Raw genomic sequence first — 25,886 nt, 5'->3', positions numbered from 1 at the left:
TCTTTTCAGACAAGCCTATCACAATTTCTAACATAAACCCTTAACCCTCCTCTGGTCCCCGCTCCCACATTTCCCCACATGATATGTCATCTCAGGATAACTTTATAGGTCCAAGCTCCATCCACATGTTAAAGGACACGACTGTTGACGGCTCATAAAGTCTTATGTTTATGCAATGACAGTCACCTCTATTACAAAAGTGTCTGACCTCTGCATAAGCAATGCCGCCCCTGCTACCTCTTGTGTCACCCCCTCTACCTCATAGATTGTAAGCTCTTGCGAGCAGGGCCCTTAGTCCCATTGTGTGAAATGACTTTCTTTGTAATGTCTTTCTGTCTGTATTTGAACCCTACAAATTGTACAGCGCTGTGGAATATATGTTGGCGCCATATAAATAAAATTTATTATTATTATTATACTACAAAATATGTATTGAGTAATTAAAATCAATAAAAATGTTGAAATGAAAAAAAAAAAAAAAGTTGTTAAAATTAGTAAAATGCCAAAATAAGTAAAAGTTTTAAGCATACCTCCCAACATTCCCGGATTCTGCGGGATATTCCCAGATTCGGAGTCCTGTCCCGCAGTCCCGGTCAGCGGGAGGTGAATACATAGGCGAGTAAAGCAGGAGCTGTCACAACTCAGCTCCTGCTTTAATGCTGCGATCTGGCTCCTGAATGTGTAGGCGCGATGTGATGACATCACTCATATCATGCCTACAACTGTAAGTGGGACTGTGGAGAGAGCTGCGGGTAGCGAGGGAAAGGTGAGTATCAGTGTTGTTTTGTGTTAAACCTTGAAGGGGAACATAATTAAGGGAGCCCATGAAACTAGGGGCAGCTGAAGGAGTGGGAAGAACGACATGAAACTGGGGCAGAGATGGAGGGGGGACATGAAACTGGGGCATAGATGGAGAGGGGACATGAATCTGGGGAAGAGATGGAGGGGGGGGGGCATGAAACTGGGGCAGACATGGAGGGGGGACATGAAGCTGGGGCAGAGAGGGACATGAAACTGGGGGCAGAAATGGAGGGGGGGGTCATGAAACTGGGGCAAAGATGGAGGGAGCCATGAAACTGTGGGAAGAGATGAAAGGGGGGGGGGTGAAACTGGGGGCAGAGATGGAGGGGGACATGAAACTAGGGAGCATATAAAGGGGGGACATGAAACTGGGTGATGGAGATGGAGGGGGGCATATAATTTACAGGTGACTGTAGGAGGATTATACTGTGTGGGGGCACATGAAAAATGAATGGGAGAATGGGCAGAGTCAACATAAAAGTGGGAGGAGCTACATTCTCCATATCGTGTATAGTGCGCCACACATTTTGTCCCTCTTATTGTACTTCAAAAGTTGGGAGGTATGTTTAAGTGGAAAAAAAGATCTACTGTAGCACTCTGAAAATGTCAATTGCAGTGTGAAACTGAAAATTTTATATTAGCCAGCATAACCAACAATTTAACATTTTCCTGCGAACGAAGCTGCGGGTATTCTATTAGTTTCTTATATTCCTAGTATCAGCTTCCTAGTAGCCACACCTATACCCATGGTACTGTCACCCCAATGATATTAACACAAAAAAAAGTGTTTTAGATATATCCATAATTTAAGATATAGTTTTGGGTCATAAGAATTTGTTTCAAATAAATAGCTTTGCTGAACAAAACACATGAAAAACAACTTTCTTGAGTGGCTCAATGAGGGGGCAGTCACACTTGTGCCTCTGTGTACTTGGACCAGCAGCACTTTGTGTCCAGCCAAAAAAAGTGAGCGCTGTAAAACAGAATCCCATTGACTTCAATGGGTGCCATCTTACGCATGTTACACATTGAAATCAATGGGTTAAAAAGCCTCCCATTGATTTCAATGTGTAGTGCGCGTAAGACAGCACCCATTGAAGTCAATGGGATTCTGTTTTATAGCGCTCATTCTGACACGTGTTTACATGTCAGAATGAGCAGCGCGTTACTCCGTGTGAAAGCAGCCTAAAACAACGAGAGTTATGAAGGTAGCCAGGTGCTAAAAAACGATAATGCTGTGTTACATGTCAACATGCAGCAGGTTTAAGTTGCAGCACAACGCACAAATCCTTGAATAAGTAAGACTCCAGAGTGCATGCACACCACTGAGAGGACAACAGGCTCACACAACACTCGGCTGCACATGTTCCTATTATTTATATAGAGAAATTGCAGGATGATGTTTACTTGTTTGACATGCGTATGGTTGATGTGATCAAAAGAAAGTCCTTCCCTTGAAGGAGTCAAACACAATGTTGTACAGGTCTACCAATGAAATAAGTTAGCATTTCCACATTATAACTTGGTCTTCGAAGAAGTTGCTGAAACTTACTTGCCACAGAGCTTTTGACAGGAGAAGTTTCCAAAGCCATCATAGTTATCTTTGTCTGTTCCACATGACACATCACGAGAGCTGCCACCACAATAGCATGCTGCGAGGGATCCAAACAATGAAATCACATAATAGCAAGAGATCTCAGTTCAATTACACATTCCGTACAACACTACAGCAGCATGCACAATTACAAATATACCTTAGCTTTATAATAGATCTTACTACAGCCTTATACATTACTTCTTCTCAATTGATAGATTTTAAGTTTTTGCATAAGGTGGCATTCACACTACAGATGGTGTCCGACAGCAGTGTCCATATCTACTGTCCATTCAAGATTTTTGCAATTACAATTTCCATTCAATTCAATGGGATTTTAGCTGTTGTCCTTTAGTGTACGTTTACACCCATGTACGTTTTTTCAAGCGAACAAAAAAAATCCTACATGCAGGACTTTTCTGTCCATTTGAAATAAACGGACAGCAAGTGTCTGGTTTCTGGTTTTTTAACATTGAGGTCTATGGGCAACGGATAGTAACTGATAGCCATCAGTTACTGTCCATTATGATTGGTGTCCATTTTTTGTTGTGGTTTTTTTTTTTTTTTTTATTTAAATGACACCTTCTGTGTGGACACCAACGATAGTGTGAGCCCTACCTAAGGCACTGTACATTAGCGACCCCCACCTTTAACCCTTTTCTTGCCAAGGACGTAGCTCTACATCCTCCCAGGGTGTCACTTGAATAGCAGAGGACATAGCTGCTACGTCCTTACTTCTGATGCCCATATCTCTGGACTCATTTGGACTATGAAGATAATTTTAGATTCATTTTAAAGATGAGAATTTCATCTTTAAAATGATACCATGTTCTTCTTGTTAACCCTTACTGTGCCAAAGCGATTCACTGTTGAAAACACTATTGGGTATTGAGATCTCATTGAAGATCTCAATTCCCAACAGTGTTTTTAACAGCAATTCTCTAAAAATCTGTAAGGGTTATTATCAAGATCTTGGTATCATTTAAAAGATGAGATTCTCATCTTTAAAATGAATCTAAAATTATCTTCATAGCCCAAATAAGTCCAGGACTTTAAAGTGTCCCTCCAGACCATTTTTTATATCAATGTCAGTTCACGAGCGCCGGAGGAGGACGGGACCCTAGGACATCGGAGGAAGAGGAGGCGTGGATGAAGAAGACGGCGCACCCTGAATGCCCACCCAGCGTGCACGATGCGTAAGTAGATCATATTCTTTTTTAGGGTTTTATTTTAAAACGGGGGGTAGTTTAATACAACTTTTACGGTGCCTGAATAGCCTTTTTAAAGGCTATTCACGCATATGTGGGACTCTATCAGCATGATTTTGCTGATAGAGCCCCTTTAATGCAGGAGCGATGAGTGCAGCACTAACTGCCCTCTTTAAGGGAGCCTTCACACGGAGTTTACGCTCTGCTCATTCTGAACAAACTTATTCAGAGTGAGCGGTGTAAAAAACAGATCCCATTGATTGCAATGGGTGCCGGCATACGCGCGCTACCCATTGAAATCAATGGGAGGCTTTTTTACCTACCATGTTTCCCTGAAAATAAGACAGTGTCATATTAAATTGTCGTCCTAAATATAGGACCTGTCTTATTTTCGGGGGACGTCTTATGACAACCGGCAGTCATGCCGGCACTTCCTTAGTGGAGCGTCAGCATGACTGCCGGTTGTAGGTAGTGTAGGGGAGGGGGGGAAGGTATCCTACTTACCTTTCCCATCTTCATAGCAGCGCTGGTGCTGCTGTTTGTCCTGGCAGTGGTGGGCGGGGCTTAGTGAGGCTTCATGGGCAGGGCTTAGCGATCCCCACTTCACTGACACAGCAGCCACCTGGATGCCATGCTCTGTGCTCCGTGTGCATAGCAAAGCCGGCTGCTGCCTCTTCTGTATGCTGGCTGCTGCCTCTGGGATGAGCTGGGAGAGCTTATCCTACAGCAGCAGGGACAGTGGACACAACAGCAGAGGCAGCAGCCGGCTTTGCTGTGCACACGATTTTTGGGCATGCCTTATTTTCGGGGGGTGCCTTATATTAGGCAATTCAACAGAAACCCCTATATGGGGCTCACAATCTACATTTTAAAAAAAAAATAATTCATAATCCTAAGTTTGTGTTGACGAACCTATTGCATGTGCGCCAGGGGAGGCACTCAGCGCACTCTCTGTAGGTACGCACTGTTGCCCCACCCAGGCTTCCTGATCGATCACTAATGGGGAATCCAGTATAGGATTCCCTGTTATTGAGCGAGTGCTTCTTTCAGCTGCATATGCAAATGCACATACAGCTGAAAACTGTCAGTATAGGCCACGGTTCCACAGTTAACACTGACAGCAGAGTATGACCTCTGCCCCGAAACAGGCATGATGATGTAATTCATGGTGGACCACTGTGGAGTGAATAATACTATGTGGGGGCCCCACTGTGGAGAATATAATACTGTGTGGAGGCCTACTGTAGAGAATATAATACTGTGTGAGGGCCCACTGTGGAGTACATAATACTGTGTGGGGGCTAACTGTGGAGCACAATGTAATATGTCGGGGCCCAGTGTGGAGCACATTGTACCGTGTGGGGGCCCACTGTGGAGCATATTGTATCGTCTGGGGGCCACTGTGGAGCACATTGTACTGCATGTGGGTTCCCTTCATTATTTATATCACACAGTATCTGTTTTATAGCAGACATTATATTAGTACAGACTGTAATAACATTGCACTATAAAACAAATCCTGTGCAATGTAAATTAAGAACATTAATTGAAAAAGTATCAAATGCAAACTATTACCTTCCAGTACAAAGTTGTTTTGTACCATTGAAAGTTTTGTAAAACTCCATTCACACGAGTGTATTTTGCGGGTCCATATCTGTCCACAATTGCGGATTCACAGTATTAAGGTAAAATTGCTGTGTTGGCACTCTGACTCTAATAGGTTCGCCATCACTGCCCTAAGTAGTCATTGCGTATGATTTGGATATGACTGACACCTCCTTCACAGTTCGCCAATTCTCTGACATTACGACACAGATGTCAATCATGCCCAGATGATGTGATTTAGCAAGAGGGCATGGTGACTAGGCTGAAGCTGCTCCACACCCACTGTACCTACTTAGGTTAATTTACATATGTGATTTGCAAGCGATGACTCTACCAGTTTTTATTTAGAAAGGAGCTGTCACATGAAGACATCAAACAGAAGCTGGTGAAGTTACTTAATCTTCATTATGACTGCATGCACCAACTTTAAGAGTTTCAACCTCTGAAAGAACATAGCTCAATGGTGAAAGAAGCTGCAGCCAAGCTCCTCACTTCATATATAAAAACTGCTACTTTAGGGACTACTTTTCCTTGTGTTATAAATCAGACACAATAATTCAAAGCAAAAGGATTATGTGCTATAAAGTGTTCTGCTACCATAGTAACACTCGTGTGAAAATATAAAAAGACTTACATTATCCAGGAGCATTAAAACAATTAGCCTTTATTTAATAGCACTTCCAATATTACATAAGAAGTGATTGTGGAGCTTCAAATCACATTTTAGAATTAAAAGAGTACAGAAATGTAATGTTTAATAGGTCTTGATAACTCTGAAGCACACTTGTGGTGGCCAGTATTTTAACCCCATACAGTAAACATAGCATGTACACCCACATAAGTTGTTTCCTACCTTGATGTATAATTTGCGGGCAAGGCTGGCACTTCCCAGCATGGCACACCTGATTGCAGTTGTGTTCCCCACAGGTCAACGAATTTCCACAAACATTTGCACAGTGCATAGTAGAGGATTGCCCACAGCGAACAGACTGACTGCAAGAAGTACATTCTTAGGACATTGAAAACTGCAATATACCCGTAGTTTTTAAAAAAGATAAAATTAACATAATGTGTTTGCATATACTGTAAAGTAACAATTGATTTTGGTAAGCATAGTCTATTGTATTGACACATAGTGCCACAGTGTTATGACTGCATATGCCCTAGTGGATAACTCTCTCAACAACACTATGATTGGCTCCAATTACTTTTTTTGTAATCCAGAGCCAGTGTGGAATAGAGCAGGGGTCCTCAAACTGCGGCCCGAGGGCCACATGCGGCCCGCCAAGCACCTCTGTCTGGCCCCGCCGACAACGCTGGCAGGCGTGCATTTATAATGAAGTTCCTGGGGAGCTCGGGCCAGGCCATGGAGCGCACTTCACTTTACCTATTGGAGGGCACCGCTCCCGATGTCTGTGTGATTTGCTCTGCCTCCGGCCCACTATTTAAAAAGTTTGAGGACCCCTGGAATAGAGTATAGTAAGCGTAGGTCCAGGGGTCAGTGTTAATCCCAGCTGTTACAGGCCTCAGGGAGGACCGTGAAATCAGAAAAAAGACCCAAAGACAATATGGAGTGGTTCCAGAGCTCAGGAGGGTTAAATAGGACTTTTTTTTTTAGGTTTCCTCACCACCCCTGGGGCTCTGGTTATTATACTCTGGGGTTTGAAGAGACCCCAGAGTACAATAGCAGTTTCAGTTCAGCCGTTTTTGGTCCAAAGAAAACCACCGGATAAATTTCACTTGCTCGCCCAATAGATACTCATACTGTAAAAAGGGCGCACCCTAAATATTTGCCATTAATTGAATTGAGATAATATGTCCAATTAATTGCAATTTTGAATGCTTTAATTTAGGAGAATTAATTGAAGAGAGCTTGGAAAGAGGGTAAATATAATGAGGCATTTCCTAAGACAAAAAAAAATAAAATTCTGTTTTAATGAGAAACATAATGTTAATTACATTCTCATATTACTCATTACACAGTCATATGTCACTGCTGAGATGCCAAAGGAAACAAATGCACACATTCTCCATATGGTCATTAGGTGGAAGAGACAGCGAGGATGGTAAACACTCTATAAACCAAAATCAAAATGTCCAAGATATATGTTTTTGCAAAGATTCTGAACCCTTGTGAAGTAGGGTTGCACAATGCAATGAATTAACAAAACTATTTCAATAGGAAGAACAAACAATTCAATAATGGTAATTTCAATTCTATTGTGCTTTTAGCAGCAGGTACCACCAAAACATTTACTACAGACATTGGCAGTGCTCTGGAAGTACCATCAGCTCTAGCAATTAGTAATGTTTGCCTGCATGAACAATAATGGTCAGCCCCAGGCTGGCAGCAGGTATAAGACAATGACTAAGGATTTTTTCACGTAACAGTGTTCTGGTACATAAAACGCGGTCTGTGTGCTAACCATATTTGCTGGACTGATCACAGTCTTAAATGGAACTCACTATTAATGTGAACTCACTCAAAGGTTATTTACTGTGTCGTAGTGACCACAGTAAATGACCTCATAATGTACCTCACATTAAGAACGGTTGTCCATGAAATGCAGCTTTCAGCAAGGAGGCTGCGGAAATTATTTTGGTATGGAAAATTATAATATTAAAAAAAAAAATGAGGTATTGAGGTCCAAATTCTGGTACTGGGCAATATCTAGGAAACACCAATGAAAGAATCATGCACGGCTTGGCTTATTCTGACCTCTCATATCAAACTGTGCCTTTTTTTGGGGGGAGTAGGGGCTTAAAGAGGGATATATCGTATATACTCGAGTACAAGCCGACCTGAATATAAGCCGAGACCCCTAATTTTACCACAAAAAAAATGGTGGTGGGAATCCACCATCGCAGATAAAAAAGTCCGGTCATGTGCATTGCAGCTTAGTAACTCCATGTGCCTCATAGTAATAGCGGTTAACCCCATTATGTCCCTCACATTAACCCCCTGTGTGCCTCACATAATAGTTACTGATATGTGGGACATATGGAGGTAATAATTAGGTATCTTCATAATTAAGGTCCTTCATTAGTACCCTCATATGTCTCACATATTAGTAACCCTTATATGGGGAACACAGGGGTTAATATGAGACATGATGGAGTTAACTGTTATTAACGTGAGGCACATGGAGTTACTGAAACTAAATTAATAACCCCAAATGCCTGACATTAATAGATAGAGTAACTAAAGGAAGGGACCTGTGTGTTTCACTTTACTGGAGCTTCCTCTCCTCCATACAACAGACATTTTCCATAAGACACAATGAATCCTGGCCGAGTGATGAGTATCCACAGGGTAGATGCTAAATCCTAGTGGGCTAAAGGACCTCTGATGACGTCATGACCATGTGATCGGACTCTGGTGTGGGTGGAGCTACTAGGATTTAGACTCAACCTTATCTGCAGATGTTACATACCAGTGGCTACAGGACCTTTGATGACATCAGTCACATGACCTCATGACAAGCCAATCACAGAGCAGTAGCACTAAAGGACCTCTCCCTTCCAGTTTTCTGTGCTTCGTGGACCCTGACTTGTGTATAAGCTGAGGAGAGATTTTTCAGCATGAAAAATGTGCTGAAAAAGTCGGCTTATACTCGAGTATATACGGTAAGTCTTTTCATTTGTAAAATAGGGCATCACAAGCATACAGGAGATATACTGTACAGAGTTATGAAATTGCTTTCAACTGAAAATTAATTGATTCTGTAATTCCCATACTCACCTGGTTCTTCCACATTCACAGGTTTTTGTCACAAAGGCAGGGCAAGAAGGGCAAGGGCCGGGATGACACAGACTACATGATAAAGAAATAAAAATTAAATTATAGTTATGCTTAAAATATCTGTAGTACTGCAGCAGTTAGTTACTTTCCATAGCCAAAAATAATTTCTCATTTTACTATTGAAAACTAACTAGGCAAGTGTTTTTCAGCATTTTGTATGAATAGTACAGGCAGTATTAAGGAAAGTTACTGTTGGTACACTAAAGGGCAAATTAATTTAAACAATACATATGTAGTCAAGCGGGATGCCACTCCCTACTGAAGCTCCTATAAAAGTTCCACACTTGTAAAACAGGTCAGTTCTGGAGCAGAACTTGTGCCATTCTTACACCAGGCTATATTACTTAATTACATCACAATACAGAGTCCCTGATGTTGGCTTTAGATCAAGGTCACCTTCACAGCATCAGAACAATGGAAAGCCAGACCAATGTAATTGTGGTTACACAGAGATGGGTAGACCCATTGACTATAATTGGATGTTGGATGTGTGTTTTAAAATGGAAATCAGCAGAGGAAAAAAAGTCCTCCGTGCAGTCCTCATAAGGGAACTCCGCCGCAGATGTGAATGTATCCTGAGATGCAAGAAGAGATAGATAGGAAATGTGCATGAGTCCCATGAACTTGACTATTTAGCCATGAAGATTTTTCATTGTAGAATAGAGTTATGACCTAGGAATGGGAACCATGTGCTGCCAAAACAGGGCCACGAGGCATTTACATGGGCAGTAAGTGGATAAGTAGCCAGACACTGGCTTTAACCAGCCCAAAGAGGGAGATTAAGGAGTTGAACTGGGTCAAATGGGATAACGACACTGAGAAGGTCCAAGATGAGTAGACATGCTCATGCTAGAAGGGGACCATCAGTGGACAATCTCGACATATGTGAACGCGAACACCCAAAGTGTTAGGGATGGAAGGATTCAATTTATTTAGTAATTCAGAGGTATGATGCCGTGACATTAGAAGATTAAATTTTATTTTCTTTGTAAAGAGAAAACAAAGAATTGTCTAACAGGGTTCTATAGATCTAGGAGAACCAAGGAGGGGCCCCTAAATGGTAGCTTGGCAGAGCACAGATGGGAGGTTTTTTTTAAAAAAAAAAAAAACCTGAATGCGTCAAAAATATCAGCACATATCCTGTTAAAAGGTTGTCTATGACTCCAACAGGGAAGAAGTCACAAGTGGACTCCAACAATGTCAGGGTCAGCTCTAAGGCCCCACGAACAGGACCAAATGTCATCCAAATGTATTTACTTCTATAGCGGTTTCCAATCTATTCCACTCCAAATGACTATGGCTTCATATCCGCATAGTAGAATTAATCGTAAGACCCATAGACACAAACGTATAAGAATGCACTTGAATGTCAACTTGGTTCCACATCAGAAGCATAATCAATCGTCTGCATGGGGCCATACAAGCGCAACTAAGGGTTCTATATATACTAAAGACATACTGAAGGGGGAAAAGCCTATCTAATATTATTGTGGGGTGGACAGAGACAATTGAGTAGTACCGTAAGTAGTAAGGAACAAAACCAACATAAAAATTGAATTGAAAATGGAGGGGATATTTTTAATCTTTCCCTTGCTTCTTTATTGAGAGATGTTCCTTGCTTCTTAATATGTACAGAATATGCGAAATGGAGAGAAAATGAGGGATGGGGAGGGTCATTTCAAATGGCTCTCTCGCAGGTATATGGTACAATATCCTTAGTATGAGTCTCCTCTTTCAAATGACACCAAAATCAGGATTCTAGGTTTATAATACCTAGAATAGAGCGGTTTGACATAGCCTACCCTATTTTCACACAGCCCGTACACCATATCTCAATGAGAAGCAGGGAACAGCGGGCCAATTTAAAAAAGGCGGCGCCGATCAATAAAAGGTATGCCTGCAATAGCTTTTCTAAAGGTTATGCAAAGATATGCTTAGTTAAAAATCGCCATAGCCAATGATAGACTCCCTTTAAAATAATAAATGGTACCATTACAAACTATGATTGTTCATATGTTCACCCTCATATGTCTCTGTGAACAGAAAAATAAAAAAAAAATATATAAAAAGCTATGAGGTTTGAAAGAATGAGAATCCACAATGAAAATCAAAAATTGTCTGTGGCAGGAAGGGGTTAAAGGTTTCAATTATGCCACCCTATACATGCGCAGTACAGTTGTTTACCAGACCACTACAAAATGGCGGACCAAGCATGCGCAATGAGCTCCACCTGAACCCGAAGTGGAAGAGCCGACCGCGCTTGTGCGATATTTCATCCCCATATAGCACAGCGTCGGATGCCTACACAAGGCAAAAGATCATAAAATGAAGAGGGGTGTGAACGGAATTAACTAAGGGGTGGGTGAGAGGTTATGGCGCATGTGTGCTCTGAGAACAGAAAGAATGCATTCTGTACTACCAGAGAGAAAATTTCGTATTGCAAAAAACAGATTTTTACAGAAACGGTCGGGAGAAGAACTATGAAAAAAAGGCATAGAACTAGTGATCACTTTTAATGTGTGAGTGTTGCGATGTTCTTTCATGCATTTATTTTTATCATATTACAAGTAATAAACCGTGCAGCCGTCGCAATGCATAAACTGGATACATGACATCTTATGTTGACCTTACATGTTGCAGTTATGAGGACAATCAAGGCCAGAGCGTCTCTTTCCACAAAGCTCACCACAACTATGTGGAATTTCATTTCTGTTCCATTCAGGATTGTTGACTTTACCTTTAATATTTAAAAAAAAAGAAAAAAAAAGTAAGTTTTATATTAATGAAAACCAAAATTTACCAGTTAATGGTCCTTACAGTGTGCAAATTACTGTGTATTCATGATATTTATACAAACCACAAAAGCAGGTGTAGGTGCTGGGAGCTCGAGAGGAGACATTCTGACAGGCAGGGCATCTCCAACCACTATTTCCATCTGAAAGTAAAAAGAATAAAAATAAATTAACTCATGTGCACAATACACAATACTCACGGGTTCAACATTCGGGCAAGAACAATGCAAAATTTATTTATTTTTTTACCACAATTATTTAATTTTAACCCCTTAACGACCGGCTCATAGTAAAATTACGTCGGCACTGACATGTCCTTCCCGACTGCCCTATAGTAAAATTACGACGGGCAGTCAGGATAGGTTTTAACCCTATTAGTGCTGCAATTCACCGGGTTTTCAGCTAACTATGTTAGCTGACAACCCGGTGAGCATCCGTGGGCCAGCAATTACCCGACCCCAGTCTAGCGATCATCACTATTCATTGAATAGTGATGGCCGCCATCTTGAAAGGCCTTGCGGCCTAAATCTGTAGTTTTTAGGCCACATCTCCGATCAGTGTCGGAGATGTGGCCTAAAAACTATAGATGAGGCCTATACTTACCTCCCAATGTGCTGATCTCTGCATTTAACCGACCCCCCGCCGGTCTGAAGATCCAAGATGGCGCTGTCGGCGCCATTACACTAGGATCAGCGGCCAGGGAGGGGGGGAAAAGCTGAAAGACAGGCATTACAGGACCTCATGGATCTTGTTGAAGAACAGAATAGATCAGCACAGTCTGGTTTACCCCACCATTTGTGCCGCCGATCACAGCATTTCCCTCCCTTTTCACTTTGTCCACCTATTGACATTTTCTTCCGGCTTGTGAGCAAAGATTTTGCCTCATTGCCCAATAAGATTGTGGGATCAAATCTAAATTTTAAACAACGTCAAGCTGTGAAGGAATTAAGATCTATGAAAGATGTGGTTATTAAGCCGGCTGACAAGGGGGGGAATGTTGTGGTCTGGCCGGCACAGATGTATGAACAAGAGGCGTTTCGCCAATTAAATAATAACACTTGCTACCGGAGACTAGCAGAAAATCCCATGACTTTATTTAAAGATCAATTGGATACTATTCTTATGAATGCAGTACATAACAACATCATTACCAATAGTATAAAAGAGGGACTTACTGTGGACTTTCCTGTGACACCCACTTTTTATCTATTGCCGAAGGTCCATAAGAGTGCCACCAATCCTCCGGGACGTCCAATCGTCTCCGGGATTGGTGGCCTCTGTGAAAATTTGGGTAGGTTTGTGGATTTTTATCTACAACAGTGTGTGGAGGTATTGCCTTCATTTACAAGGGATTCCTCCGACATACTGTGCCGTTTGAATGGATTGCAGTTGGAGGAGGACATGTGTCTGGTGACTTGCGACGTGGAGTCCCTGTACACATCGATTGATCATCATCAGGGCCTCCGAGCATCCAATTATTTTTTACGTTGTTTGGGTTTGGATACTAATTTGACATCATTCATTCTTGAGTTGCTTGATTTTATTCTTAAGCATAATTTTTTCATTTTTAAGGACCGCCTCTTCCTACAGCTCCAGGGAACAGCGATGGGGGCCACGTGTGCCCCATCATATGCCAACTTGTTCCTGGGGCTGTGGGAGAGGGAAGTGGTCCAACATACTCAAGGGTACGAGGGGGTCCTGATGTGGTCACGTTATATCGATGACATTCTATTCATTTGGCAGGGCTCCACGTCGCAACTAGACTTGTTTCTTTCCTCCTTGAACTGCAATGATCGAAATATTCGTCTTACATCTACGGTCAGTTTTGATCAGATTGAATTTTTGGATTTATTAATTAAACGGGAAGCTAATGGAACTATCGTCACTAATGTCTTTAGGAAGGCCACCTCGACCAACACCCTGTTGCATGCCTCCTCTTCTCATTATCCTAAAGTGAAGGAAGCAATTCCAGTAGGACAATTCTTGCGAATTAAACGGATATGCTCCAATGAGGAGTTATTTGAACAACAAGCATCTGATCTTATAACAAGATTTCGAAATCGTGGGTATCATCAAGATACGATATATAAGGGCTATCAGAGAGCACGATCCACCCCGAGAGACTCACTCTTGGTAAGTAAACATAAGAACAGGAATTTGAATAATGAACGACAGGTACGTTTTATTACCAAGTTTAACTGTCAATGGCGGATGGTGCGGGATGTGTTGTGTAAACACTGGAACATATTATTGACAGATCCACAATTGGCCCAGGTCTTACCTACCTCTCCACAAATTACTTGGAGGAGAACGAAAAATTTGAGGGACATGTTGACTTCGAGTCATTATGTACCTGAAATACCTAAATTTATTTTTGGCAGTCGGGGCCCAAAATGGGGCTCTTTCAATTGTGGTAATTGTGCAGCTTGCAAGTATGTTGTCCGTACTACAACATTCACTAATTCAAAAGGTGATAAACAATATAACATTGTACAACACATCTCGTGCACCACCGAAGCAGTTATTTACCACGCCACGTGCCCTTGCGGACTAATATATGTTGGCATGACAAGTCGTGCCTTGAAGGTACGGATATTGGAACACGTCAGTAAAATCTTGGCGTCATCTAGATCACGTGAGTTCGAAAGACTACAACCTGTACCACGTCATTTCAAAGATTTCCATCAAAGTGACCCAAGGGGGTTCAGAGTGCGTGGGATTGATAGAGTCCAACTTGGTAGTAGGGGAGGTGATGTGCGGAAAGCATTGTTATGTAAGGAAACTCGCTGGATTGTGGATCTTGATACGGTGGCACCAGCGGGATTAAATGAAATGGTTAGCTTTAGGTCCTTTTTGTAATTTTTGTTTTTATATGTTTTTCATGTTGCGCGAATTTTAAAGTGTCTTGTGTTTATGTATCTAACATTTTTTATTTTTTATTTTTTCAGTTATTTTTTTAGTTATTCCCTGTCCTGATGTTAATATCTGAGCCTACGAAAAGATGTTCCCAGCTATGAAACTCTTCCCTTTAGATGATTTCTCCATTGGGTTTTTCGAGAAGAGGACCCTAGTGTTTTATGGACATATAAAGAGAAATTATTGTAAAATATAAAATATAAAATAAAAATTATGTATTGATTTTCTTTGTATTTTTGTAATTGTGGGTATAATAATTGTCTGTTTTATTTATGTTTTATTTTTATTATGTTTTTGCACTATTTTTTGCACTTTATCCACACGTTTTTCGTGTGGCTTATTAATGCTATATTTATATATTAACACATGCATATTCTTTATAACACTTTATTCACTTATTATATATAACAATGCATTTTATATATAGCTTATTAATTTTATATTCATTAACACATGTATATTTTTATAACACTTTATTCACTTATTATATACAAAAATATATTTTCTTTATTTAATTTTATTATGTTGTGTGTGTCTGAATATCTTATATGAAATATGGGTAGTTTATAGATACAAACTAGTAGGTGTATATATATATTACTATGGTCCTTGTTCTTGGTGTCTCCACGTTACATATTTATTTATGCATTTAATATGGACACTTATTTCATATGTCCACTATATGGCTTGATGAAAAGCATGCATTGGAAGGTGGCCACTTCACATGTATGCGATGATGCTATTATAGTATCATGTGGCCAATGTGAGTATTGCCGGCGTGTTTACGCGTGCGCACCGGCAATCTCCGATTTAAATTATTCTTTTGTCAGGCGGTTGAATCCTGGTGGCGCCGTCACGTGATGCGTGCGTGATGACGTCATCAGGAGGCGCGGGTCTTTGTATAGTGGAGGCATCGACGAACATCAGGTGGGAGTGATTTGATTGTTAGTTTGCAGACATAAATATCGCGCTATTACAATGTTATTTGCGCCTCTTGATGAAGCCATTCAGGTGAAACGCGCGTCAGGCGATCATATTCTGATCTCACTGGTAATGTGCAGCGGCTTTTCCCCCTTCTCTGGTGACTGGTTATATTTTTGTTCCAATATGACTATGGGTATGTACTGTCTATTTATTTATATTTATATATGATTATCTTGCTCTGATATGTTTATATTTATGTAATTGGTGCATTTCCCCTGGATATTTGTTTGGTATCACCTGGGGGTTTCCCTCTGCTCATTTAACCAGTGAGAAGATTCAGTATATTCTGCTACTATGTGGTAGATTGTCTTTTGTTGTCTCCCTTTGTATTTTGTAGTGTTTATTTATGAATTAATAAATATTTTCTATTTTTTAAGTATTTTTTGTTTTTTTGTCTCAAGTTTTTTTGGTTTGGAAAGCTGAATGGTCCCTGCTGTCTGCTACCGGAGGTAGTAGACATCAGGGACTTGTGACCAAGGACAGGAATTTTCTGTCCCTGGTCATGCGATCCTCGCTATTCAGTGAATAGAGACGATCGCCATTTTTTTTAGGTCGTCGCCCAAGTTTAGAGTTTTTAGGCCACATCTCTGATCAAATGTCGGAGATGTGGCCTAAAAACTCTAAACTTAGGGTTCACTTACCCTCCTGCTGAACCCCTGCTGCTCCACATGCTCTTCCTCCAGCAGCCGGCTCCAAAATGGGTCTGGTACCAATAGCACATGTGCTGCTGGGCCGGAGGAGAGGGAGACCTTGCTGTCAACTGCCTCAGGCAGCTGACAGCAAGGAGAGGTCTCCTATATGCTGATCACCGTGTAAAAAAAAAAAAAAAGTGAAAGTGAAAAAAAAAAGTTTATTATTTCCTCCCTCCCAAATCAGTCGGGGGGCAGGGGGTTTGGGGGTATCATACAAAACATACACAATAAAGTTTGATTTACATAATCCCCCGCACTCCGAAATTTTCAGAGCTGCCTCCATCTTCTTCATCCTTTCTGTGCTTCTTCCGGAGCTGGCTTCAAATTCCTACGCATGCGCAGTTGGGTATGCTGGGGAAAGCGGCCACAAGAAAATGGCCGCTTACACCAGGAGGGCATACGCAGTTGGCTCTGCCTGAGGCCCAACAGCAGAGCCAACTCCGCACACGTAGAAATTTGAAGCCAGCTCTGCAAGAATATGTGCAGAGAAGGCTTTTCCTGAAGAAGATGGAGGCGGCACTGGAGATTTATCTCGCAGCATTGGAGAACTCATTTGCATACAGATGAAATTTGGGATTTCTACCAAACGGAAGCGCGGAGAAGACATCTAAAAGGTAGAAGAATAGCCTTTCTTAAAGAGGACCTTTCATCAGTTGGGCACATGCGGTTTTATATACCACTGGAAAGCAGACATTGTGCTGAATTCAGTGCACTGTCGGCTTTCACCATCTGTACTCCATGTGAAGAGCTATCGGTGCCGGTACCGTAGCTCTTCACCGTCAGAAGGGCGTTCCTGATTGACTTTCAGGAACACCCTTCTTCACAGCAGCGCCTGTAGCGCTGTACTGTGAGAGTGGGGAGGAACGCCCCCTCCCCTCCTGATAGTACTCATACACTGCTCACAGTGCTCGTCCATAGACGAGTATTATCAGGAGAGGGAGGGGGGAGTTCCTCCCTGCTCCACAGTACAGCGCGATAGGCGCTGCTGGGCAGAAGGGCGTCCCTGGCTAACTGTCAGAAACGCCCTTCTGACTGTAAAGCGCTACGGTACCGGGGCACAGATTGGGAAAGCCGACAGTGCGCTGAATTCAGCGCACTGTCAGCTTTCCAGCAGTATATAGAACTGCTTGTGCCCAATCTGATGAAAGGTCCTCTTTAAATGATTTGATACTGTAATATTTAAGTCCTGTACATACTGTCATAACAAAAAGCTTCTCTTATGGATAGTTTTCCATTTTACAATACCCTAATGCATGTCATACACATAAGAGATGTTCAATTAGCAGCAATCCTCTCTTGAACAAGACAAAAACGTTGGGTCATTTTTCTACACCTAGCAGCACATTTAAAAATTTACCAGAGGGTACAAATATCACAGTGAAAATACCGGTAGTTTGCAGCTTAACAACAAATTTTGATATGTTTATACAGAAGTATGTTAACAACAATAGTTACAACTTGCGCTAGGTTCACACTAGCATTCGGACTTCCCTCCTTCAGGTCAGCAAGGGGGACAGGAAAGAAGGAAACCCTGTCTACTTAAAAAAATGGTCATTTGCAGAAACCCATGGACACCATAGCCCATGGTGAGGTCCTCCAGGTCTATGATGGAGTCCTCTTTGTAGGACTTTTTTCAACGCAAAGGTTTTTTTCAAAGATTTCTTCTTTTTGTTTTTTTTTTTTTATATCTAGCTGATTATTTCAGCTATAGGAAAAAGTGACATGACTTGACTCACACTGATATGAATGGGAGCAATTTTTTTAAGTGAATTGAGCCTCAAAATCAGCTTGCAAAAAATTCTGTGTGCATATGATCCATTGCTCTCAGTCATCATACCATGAGCTAAAATGACTTTAATGGCGCAACAGTGACTAAAGCCGGGGCTCCATGGACCGGAAACGCCACGATTTGCCGCTACGGGAAAAATCGCGGCGTTGTACAGTGCAGGCAAAGTGGAGGGGATTCCTGCTTTGCAAATCGCAGTATGTCAATTATATCTACGGAAACGCCAGCGGCTTTCCCGTAGATATAATGTTAAGAGAAAGTCCGCAGAGGAAAACTCTGTGAACTTTCTCTTAAAAGCGCTGCAAAAAGAACCGCAATGCGTTCACGCAGCGGTTCTTCCCACAGCGCTTTAGTGCTGCGGATATGGCCCGTAGGGCCTTAGCGTAAAGCAGGAAGAAGGTGTCTGCATCAGACTGGGTTCACATCTGCATCATCTGGAGACTCTGTTGAAGAGACCGACAAAAATCAGCAGAGAAAGAAATTGCTGCTCTGAAATTGTTATTTTATTGGGAATGTAAGAATGTGTAAAAATAGACTAAAGTGAACTGACTAAAAAATTTTATTGTACGGAATGGATTTGGAGGTGATCAAAAATTCTGTCTAACATTTCAGGCTACAGTGGGCAGATTTCTCGTATTCATTTCCCAAGTAAAACAATGACCAATTACAAGTTCTTTCAACATAAAGGAGCAGGCAACATATGATGTGAACTATAAACAGTTTCTAAAAGGAATTTCTTCACTGCATTACTACAGAGAGGTGTAGTGTGTCACATAAAGCAATGAATAAGGAAATCTTGGGGGAACTTTTCATAATGCATACAACACCGCTAACCATTCTTCTCCATATCAAAACCTATTTATGGCTCCCCCCCCCCCCCCCCATTACTAACAATGGCTCAGCATGGCAATTGTAAGCTAAGTTGCCATAACAACACTATATAAGAGTAATAAAAACTGGAAGGAAAATGCTCACATTCGGGATACATTACCTCCATGTCAACATTATATTTCTTAGACAAATATTACACAAGTATATAATATTTTCATTTCTGATATTTTGGTATTTCACAGATACAGAGCATGCTCACTGTGTGTGGTGACCACCTAAGAACCTTATCGTTGGTCATTCTTTAGCATTGTGAATAACACCGCATAGAGTTTTCACATCATATCCTTATAAAAGCACATATTTTCAATACTGCCAGTATCAGCTAAGAAGTCAATGTCTATGTGGTTGTGATCTATTTGATTTTGTGAGTCATTATACTCCTAAAACTACAAAAATACCACATACCAAATATCATAAACCATCTAAAACACAGCATGGGGATTTCAGTAATTAGAAGTTGGAATTGTTTGCACAAATTAACCTTTTACTACTTTTCACAAAAATAACTTTTTTTCTGTAACGCTTACAGGGGGCTGTGGGCAGACGTGGCCTTTCACTGCCCAGAAAATCCATGGGAAGAATATGCAAATCTGTCTTCCATGATGTAATTAGGAAGTCAGAAAGTCCCATGGTTACTTGCGAAGTGGAGTGCTAAAGGCTTAATAAATCTCCACACACCTATATGGTGGTCTCTCCCTAAGGAGTGACAATATCCCTTTAACCCTGTCTAAGCCTCTCACCTCTACCAGGTTATAGTCCTCTCTGCATCGAGCTGATGAGATGCAAGTACATCGAAACGGCTGTCTTCGATTGAGAGACTATACCTGGTAATAATCCCAGCGTCATTGCAAAATAAAGGCCTCTTGGAAGGTCGAGCGTGATGCTAAAGGGAGCAGCCATTATTGGGTTATTTCACTGGAATTCTGTCATCCTAACTACATCAGGGAAGACAGGCTTGCACATTCCAAATATAATGAATTAAACATTTTGCAGAGTTTTCAAGACTTCTTCCAATCATCTCAGTGGTGACAGTATATCGTCTTGATCAGTTGACAATGGATACAACCATAAATGGAGGGACTTTCTATGGTCTGAATGCAGCCATGATCTGCTTATTCTGGCTGATAACCAGTCCTGCAGTTCAATACAGGAACGTACTGCGCAGGCATCGGAAGTTGGACCGACAGAAGAAGACAGAAGAGGCGGGGTTGCAGCTGAAGATGGAGGCGTCGCTGGAAAGAGCTCTCGGGCAGCAGTGGGGATGCCCCCATCGCCGTTTGAGCGCTGGGGCCTGCCCTCATTGCTGCAAAGAACTCATTTGCATACCGGTTAAAACCGGTATTTCTAAGGAACAGCGCCGCAGAGACCACGTCTAAAGGTAAGAGCCTTTAAGGCTATTCCGATGTGGTAATTAGAAAAAATGTTGGTTTAGTGGTAGAATCCCTTTAAAGTAAATCTTTTAAAATCAATGGGAGCTGGTCAGTTCTTTTATCCAGGAGCCGTTTCTTCCGGCTTCAGGAAAAAAGAAGCGAGATGCTCATTCTTCATTGGGCCTAATCCGGAGCAGAGTGCACGGCTGGATGCCGGTGCAGTGCATTGGCTTTCAGTCGCGGCTACCTGGCTTTTGGTCCGGAACCTGAGGCGGCCTCCGCCTCAGGTTCCGGACCTAAAAGCCCCGTCTGAACTTACCCTTAGATGGCTTGAGTAAATTTTTGTTTATGAAAGGAGAAATGGCGGCCGCAAAGTTGGTTTTTTTTTCCTTATTCAGGGGCTATGCTGATCTTTCTCTGTATTGTTTCAACTTTAGAGTATGTGCTGGCTAACCAAGCACTGCGGGCGCAATATTTACCTTGGCCAATCTCTATCTTCCTATTTCCAATTGGATAGGAGCATTAGAGTTTATCCTGGTCAAACCAGAGGATTTCACGGAAGGTACCTCATTAGTAGGTAGAAGAGATTAGAAGATATTTCAACTTGGCTTAAGATCCAATGGTAGACTTCTCTAGCGGATTGTCACACTTATCCTGCCTGTTCTTTCAATGCATGTGTCAGTTTAATCAGAGGAACGACGTTTGACCCCATCACTTTTGCTGACCATGCGATGGACCGATCTTGCATCCCCCATACTGGATTCAACTCTTTATTCCAACCAGTCAGCTTTCACGAGAGTCAATGAGTGTTGTGCTCTCCTTTTCGGATCAGGAATGTCATGTGCCAGGGGTGTCTCCTCTCTCCCCTAATCTACATTCTAATGCTAGAACCCCTACTCCGGAAAATTAGATCTAACCTGGCCACAGGCGGTCTGCAGGTGGGCAGTAGACACCTAAAGATTGCAGCATAGGCAAATGACCTCCTGTTCTTTTCTGCAGGACCTGACTGCCTTCCTCCCTCCTTTAATGTCAGAATTCCACAAGTTCAATGACATTACTAATTTCAAAATTAATTGGCAGAAGTCCGAGGGGCTCAACATCCCGCTCCCACAGAGGCTCCAGTGGGTTTTTTTTGTTGTTGTTTTTTTGTTTTTGTTTTTTTAACTCTTCTTCCCAATACTTCCCAACAATGCTGCCAAATACCTGGGAGTTTGGATTTCTGGGGATCTGGGGGAACTCTACACTACCTAACTCTAAAACCACCTTTCACTCCTTCGGGTGATCAGATCAGAAAAGGTGGTCTAAGGGTACTTAAACATATTTTGCCATCTATAAAATTAACATTATGTCCCACTCAAACAAAAAATAGAAAAATTATAACTGCAGATGCCCAAATAAGTAACCAAATATAAATGGAGGTGTCCCTATCCCAAAGAAGTCATAGTAAAACTATAAACTTTATTAGAAAAATTAAAAACACTATTTAAAAACTAAGACGCAGACACTATAGAAGAAGGGCAGGCGCTAAAGAGAGAAACTGACCAGATGGTGATCAGTCACTCAAAAACACCACCAATATATGAAGTATGGCCCTTACAAGTTTAGCCTATATTGGTTGAAGCCCAAAAAGATAGATCTCGAAATAGTGCAGGGGTCGGCAACCCCTGGCACGCGTGCCAAGAGTGGCACGCGAGGCATATTTTGCTGGCACGGCAGCCAGCCTGCAACTTTCATACACTAAATTGAGAGAGAGAGCGTCCCTTCAGTGCTCTGCTAGAGCTGAGGTGTAGGACACGCCCCCTTCTCTCACTGCCCACCAATCAGAGGTGAGCCTCTCACTGCACAGGATAAGGGCTCCCTGAACCCTGCTGCTACACGTGAGGAGGAGATCCTGCTGTCTGCAGCCCTGAGGAGGAGAGGAAGCTCCGGTGAGTAAAGTGAAAGTAAAAACAACACTAGGTACGTGTGTGTTACTAACTATTCTTATTAATGTCAGGCATTTGGTTTTATTAATTTAGTTTTAGTAACTCCATGTGCCTCACATTAATAACAGTTAACCCCATCATGTCCCTCACATTAACCCGTGTGGCTCACATAAGGGTTACCATACCTCCCAACCGTCCCGATTTCCGCGGGACATTCACGATTTGGGTGACATGTCCCGCGGTCCCGGTTGGAGGGAGGTATGTCCCGATTTCAACACAGATCTGCGTCCTCTGGAGTTGAACACATATGCGGCTGAAGCAAGGAGCTCCTCGCTTCAGCCGCATATGTGTCAGCGAGAGAGACACGCAGCGGCAAAGCGCGGAGCTGACCTGTGTCAGCTCCTTCCTTCAGCCGCATGTGTCAGCGAGAGAGGCGCGCAGAGAGCGGCGAGGGAGCGGAGGAGAAGGTAAGTTTAATGTGGAGGTGGAACGTGAATCTGGGGGCAGATAAAGGAGAGGACGGCATGACACTGGGGACAGGGATGGAGAGGAAAGCATAACACTGGGGGCAGATGAAGGAGAGGACGGCATGACACTGGGGGCAGATGAAGGAGGGGACGGCATGACACTGGGGGCAGAGATGGACAGGACGGCATGACACTGGGGGCAGAGATGCAGAGGACGGCATGACACTGGGGGGCAGAGATGGAGAGGATGACATGAATCTGGGGGCAGAGATGGAGGGGACATGAATCTGGGGGCAGAGATGGAGGGGAAATGAATCTGGAGGCAGAGATGGGGGGACATGAATCTGGGGGCAGAGATGGGAAACATGGATCTGGGGGCAGAGATGGGGGGACATGAATCTGGGGGCAGAGATGGGGGACATGAATCTAGGGGCAGAGATGGGGGGACATGAATCTGGGGGCAGAGATGGGGGGACATGAATCTGGCAGCAGAGATGGGGGACATGAATCTGGCAGCAGAGATGGGGGGACATGAATCTGGGGGCAGAGATGGGGGGACATGAATCTGGGGGCAGAGATGGGGGGACATGAATCTGGGGGCAGAGATGGGGGACATGAATCTGGGGGCAGAGATGGGGGACATGAATCTGGGGGCAGAGATGGAGGGGGGACATGAATCTGGGGGCAGAGATGTGGGGACATGAATCTGGGGGCAGAGATGGAAGGGAGACATGAATCTGGGGGCAGAGATGGAGGGGACATGAAACTGGGGGCAGAGATGGAGGGGACATGAAACTGGGGGCAGATGAAGGGTGTATATGAAACTGGGGGAGAGATAGAGGGGGGACATATAATTTACGGGTGACTGTAGGAGGATTATACTGTGTGCAGGCACATGAAAAATTAACCAGTGGGCGGAGTCAACACAAAAGTGGGCGGGGCTAAATTTGCACATTTTGTCCCTCTTTCAGTTCTTCAAAAGTTGGGAGGTATGGGGTTACTGATGTGTGAGACATATGGGGGTACTAACGAAGGACCTATATAATGAAGATATTCACTTATTACCTCCATATGTCTCACATATCCGTGTCAATTATGTAAAGCACACAGGGGGTTAATGTGAGGGACATGATGGGGTTAACTGCTATTAATATGAGGCACATTGAGTTGTAACCTGCAATGCACATGATCAGACTCTTTATCTACAACTGTGGCTAAAAGTACAGACCTATATATTTCAATTGACCCATATATACAGCCATTCTTTTTGTGGCTGTGTATCTGGGCCAAATTGAAGAGCTGAAAACTATGGAGCAGGTCCTATATGTGTCCTATACATCCCCTACATCTGTCTGCATTTGCAGCCCTGTCAATTCATTTTTAACATATAGGTCAGTGAAAACCACATGCGTGCCACTTGTATGCAGGAGGCGTAAGGCTGAGGCCCCACATTGCAGAAATGCAGCGTTTTTGTTGCAGATTTTCATGCGGTTTATTTCAACCAAAGCTAAAAATGGCTACAGAAGGAATGGGAAATATATAGGGAGCTTCTTATACGTCTCCCTTCTGCTCAATCCACTCCTGGCTTAGGCTCAGAAAAACACAGCAAAATATGTAGCAAAAATCCCTGTGCCTCAGCCTTAGGCTAAAGCCCCACGTTGCAGAAACAGCTTTTTTTCGTTGCAGATTTTGCTGGGGTTTTTTTTAGCCGAAGCCAGGAGTAGATTGAGCAGGAGGAAGACATATAAGAAGCTTCCTATATATTTCCCGTTCTTTTTCTAGCCATTCTTGGCTTTGACGGGAAAAAAAAACGCAGCTAAATCTGCAATAAAAAAAAAAGCTGCATTTTTGTAATGTGGGGCCTCAGCCTTAGAGTGATTCTATTGGGTGGTGACACTGTAACTAGATGTAATTATAGCCAAATCCAGTTCCTGGGCACCAGTGCGGCCACTTTGTTAAAACTGTGACCCCGATTAATTTCTGGCTGGGGTTTTGCCACTTTTCAAGTGGACAATAAAACCTGACATGTAGGTTTTTGCTGTCCGCTTGAAAAATCAGACATCTTTGGGAACGGTCACTTAAGGACAGGCACGGAGTGTAAAAGAACGCACCCGATGTCCATTTAAATCAATGCAAAATGTCACAGACACAGCTAGTGTCCGCTGCTAATGTCCGCACAAGATTCTGAACGGACATTACCAGCGGACACTAGCTGTCGGACACTGACGGTAGTGTGAACGCTCCCTTACAGAATACTAAAGTTGCTAACAGCCGAGGACTGGACGGAGCATACAGGTACATTGTGTGTCAGCTCTTTACTGGTATGACCTCACTCTGCTCCCAGTCACATACATTACCACTAATTGTGGGTTACGCATGTACTTACATTGCTTCTAATGGAAAAGAACATGTGTATGGAGGCAAATAGTGGTAAGCACATGTGGCTTTGATCACAGTATGACAGTACCCCTATGTTGTGGTTTGTGCTATATTACTTTAGTGTAGGTGTCGTCAGCTTTACAATTATTGCCCGGCACTCCGAGGACCTCATCTTTGATTTTTTAATTTAAATCGGCACGCCGAACAAAAAAGGTTGCCTACCCCTGATATAGTGTATATACAAAAATTAAGGGGTGGGTGTCAAAATAGTGAAGCACAGCACCTCACACTCATATATAAAATGCGGACAAGCAACTCTGAGGGACAAAAAAAAAAGAAAAGAAAAAAAAGGTCAGGTGCCTAGGCAATTGAACAAAGCTCTATTAGCAAGTGTGAATACCTAACAACTCCCTAACGCGTTTCTGGGATGCTACAAATTGCTATCCTGTCATCAGAGGTAAAGCTACAATGCTAGCAGGACTTAGGAGTTAAATTTTTGAAGAGCATAGTCTCCCTCCTCCACTCCCGTCAGCTCTAGTGTGTACATATCCTTGGACCAACGCTTTAGATCAGACCTAATCGCTCGAAGGAGTGGAAGGTAATTCTTAGCATAGAGGTCGCTTAAGTCACCAGGGATCCAGACCCCAAGGTATCTAATAGCCGAAGAGGACCAT

At 42.6% G+C, this 25,886-nt stretch overlaps 1 protein-coding gene and 1 non-coding gene across 2 annotated transcripts in view; both read right to left on the bottom strand.

Moving 5' to 3' along the window:
- Positions 1 to 25,886, bottom strand: part of NFX1 (nuclear transcription factor, X-box binding 1) — a 123,161-nt gene that overhangs the window by 71,283 nt on the left and 25,992 nt on the right. Inside the window, exons 4-8 of the mRNA XM_075270992.1 lie at positions 11,868 to 11,945; positions 11,642 to 11,747; positions 8,951 to 9,022; positions 6,062 to 6,201; positions 2,354 to 2,453 (exon numbers count right to left, since the gene is read on the bottom strand). Coding sequence (XP_075127093.1) covers positions 2,354 to 2,453; positions 6,062 to 6,201; positions 8,951 to 9,022; positions 11,642 to 11,747; positions 11,868 to 11,945 — 496 coding nt within the window. The remainder of the gene's footprint in view (positions 1 to 2,353; positions 2,454 to 6,061; positions 6,202 to 8,950; positions 9,023 to 11,641; positions 11,748 to 11,867; positions 11,946 to 25,886) is intronic.
- On the bottom strand, positions 20,798 to 20,902 carry LOC142201703 (U6 spliceosomal RNA). The gene has a single exon (XR_012715609.1). It is a non-coding gene; the product is annotated as a U6 spliceosomal RNA (small nuclear RNA).

Source organism: Leptodactylus fuscus, chromosome 4 (assembly GCF_031893055.1).
Source record: "Leptodactylus fuscus isolate aLepFus1 chromosome 4, aLepFus1.hap2, whole genome shotgun sequence".
Lineage (NCBI taxonomy): Eukaryota > Metazoa > Chordata > Amphibia > Anura > Leptodactylidae > Leptodactylus > Leptodactylus fuscus.
This window is presented reverse-complemented; position numbering and strand designations above follow the sequence as displayed.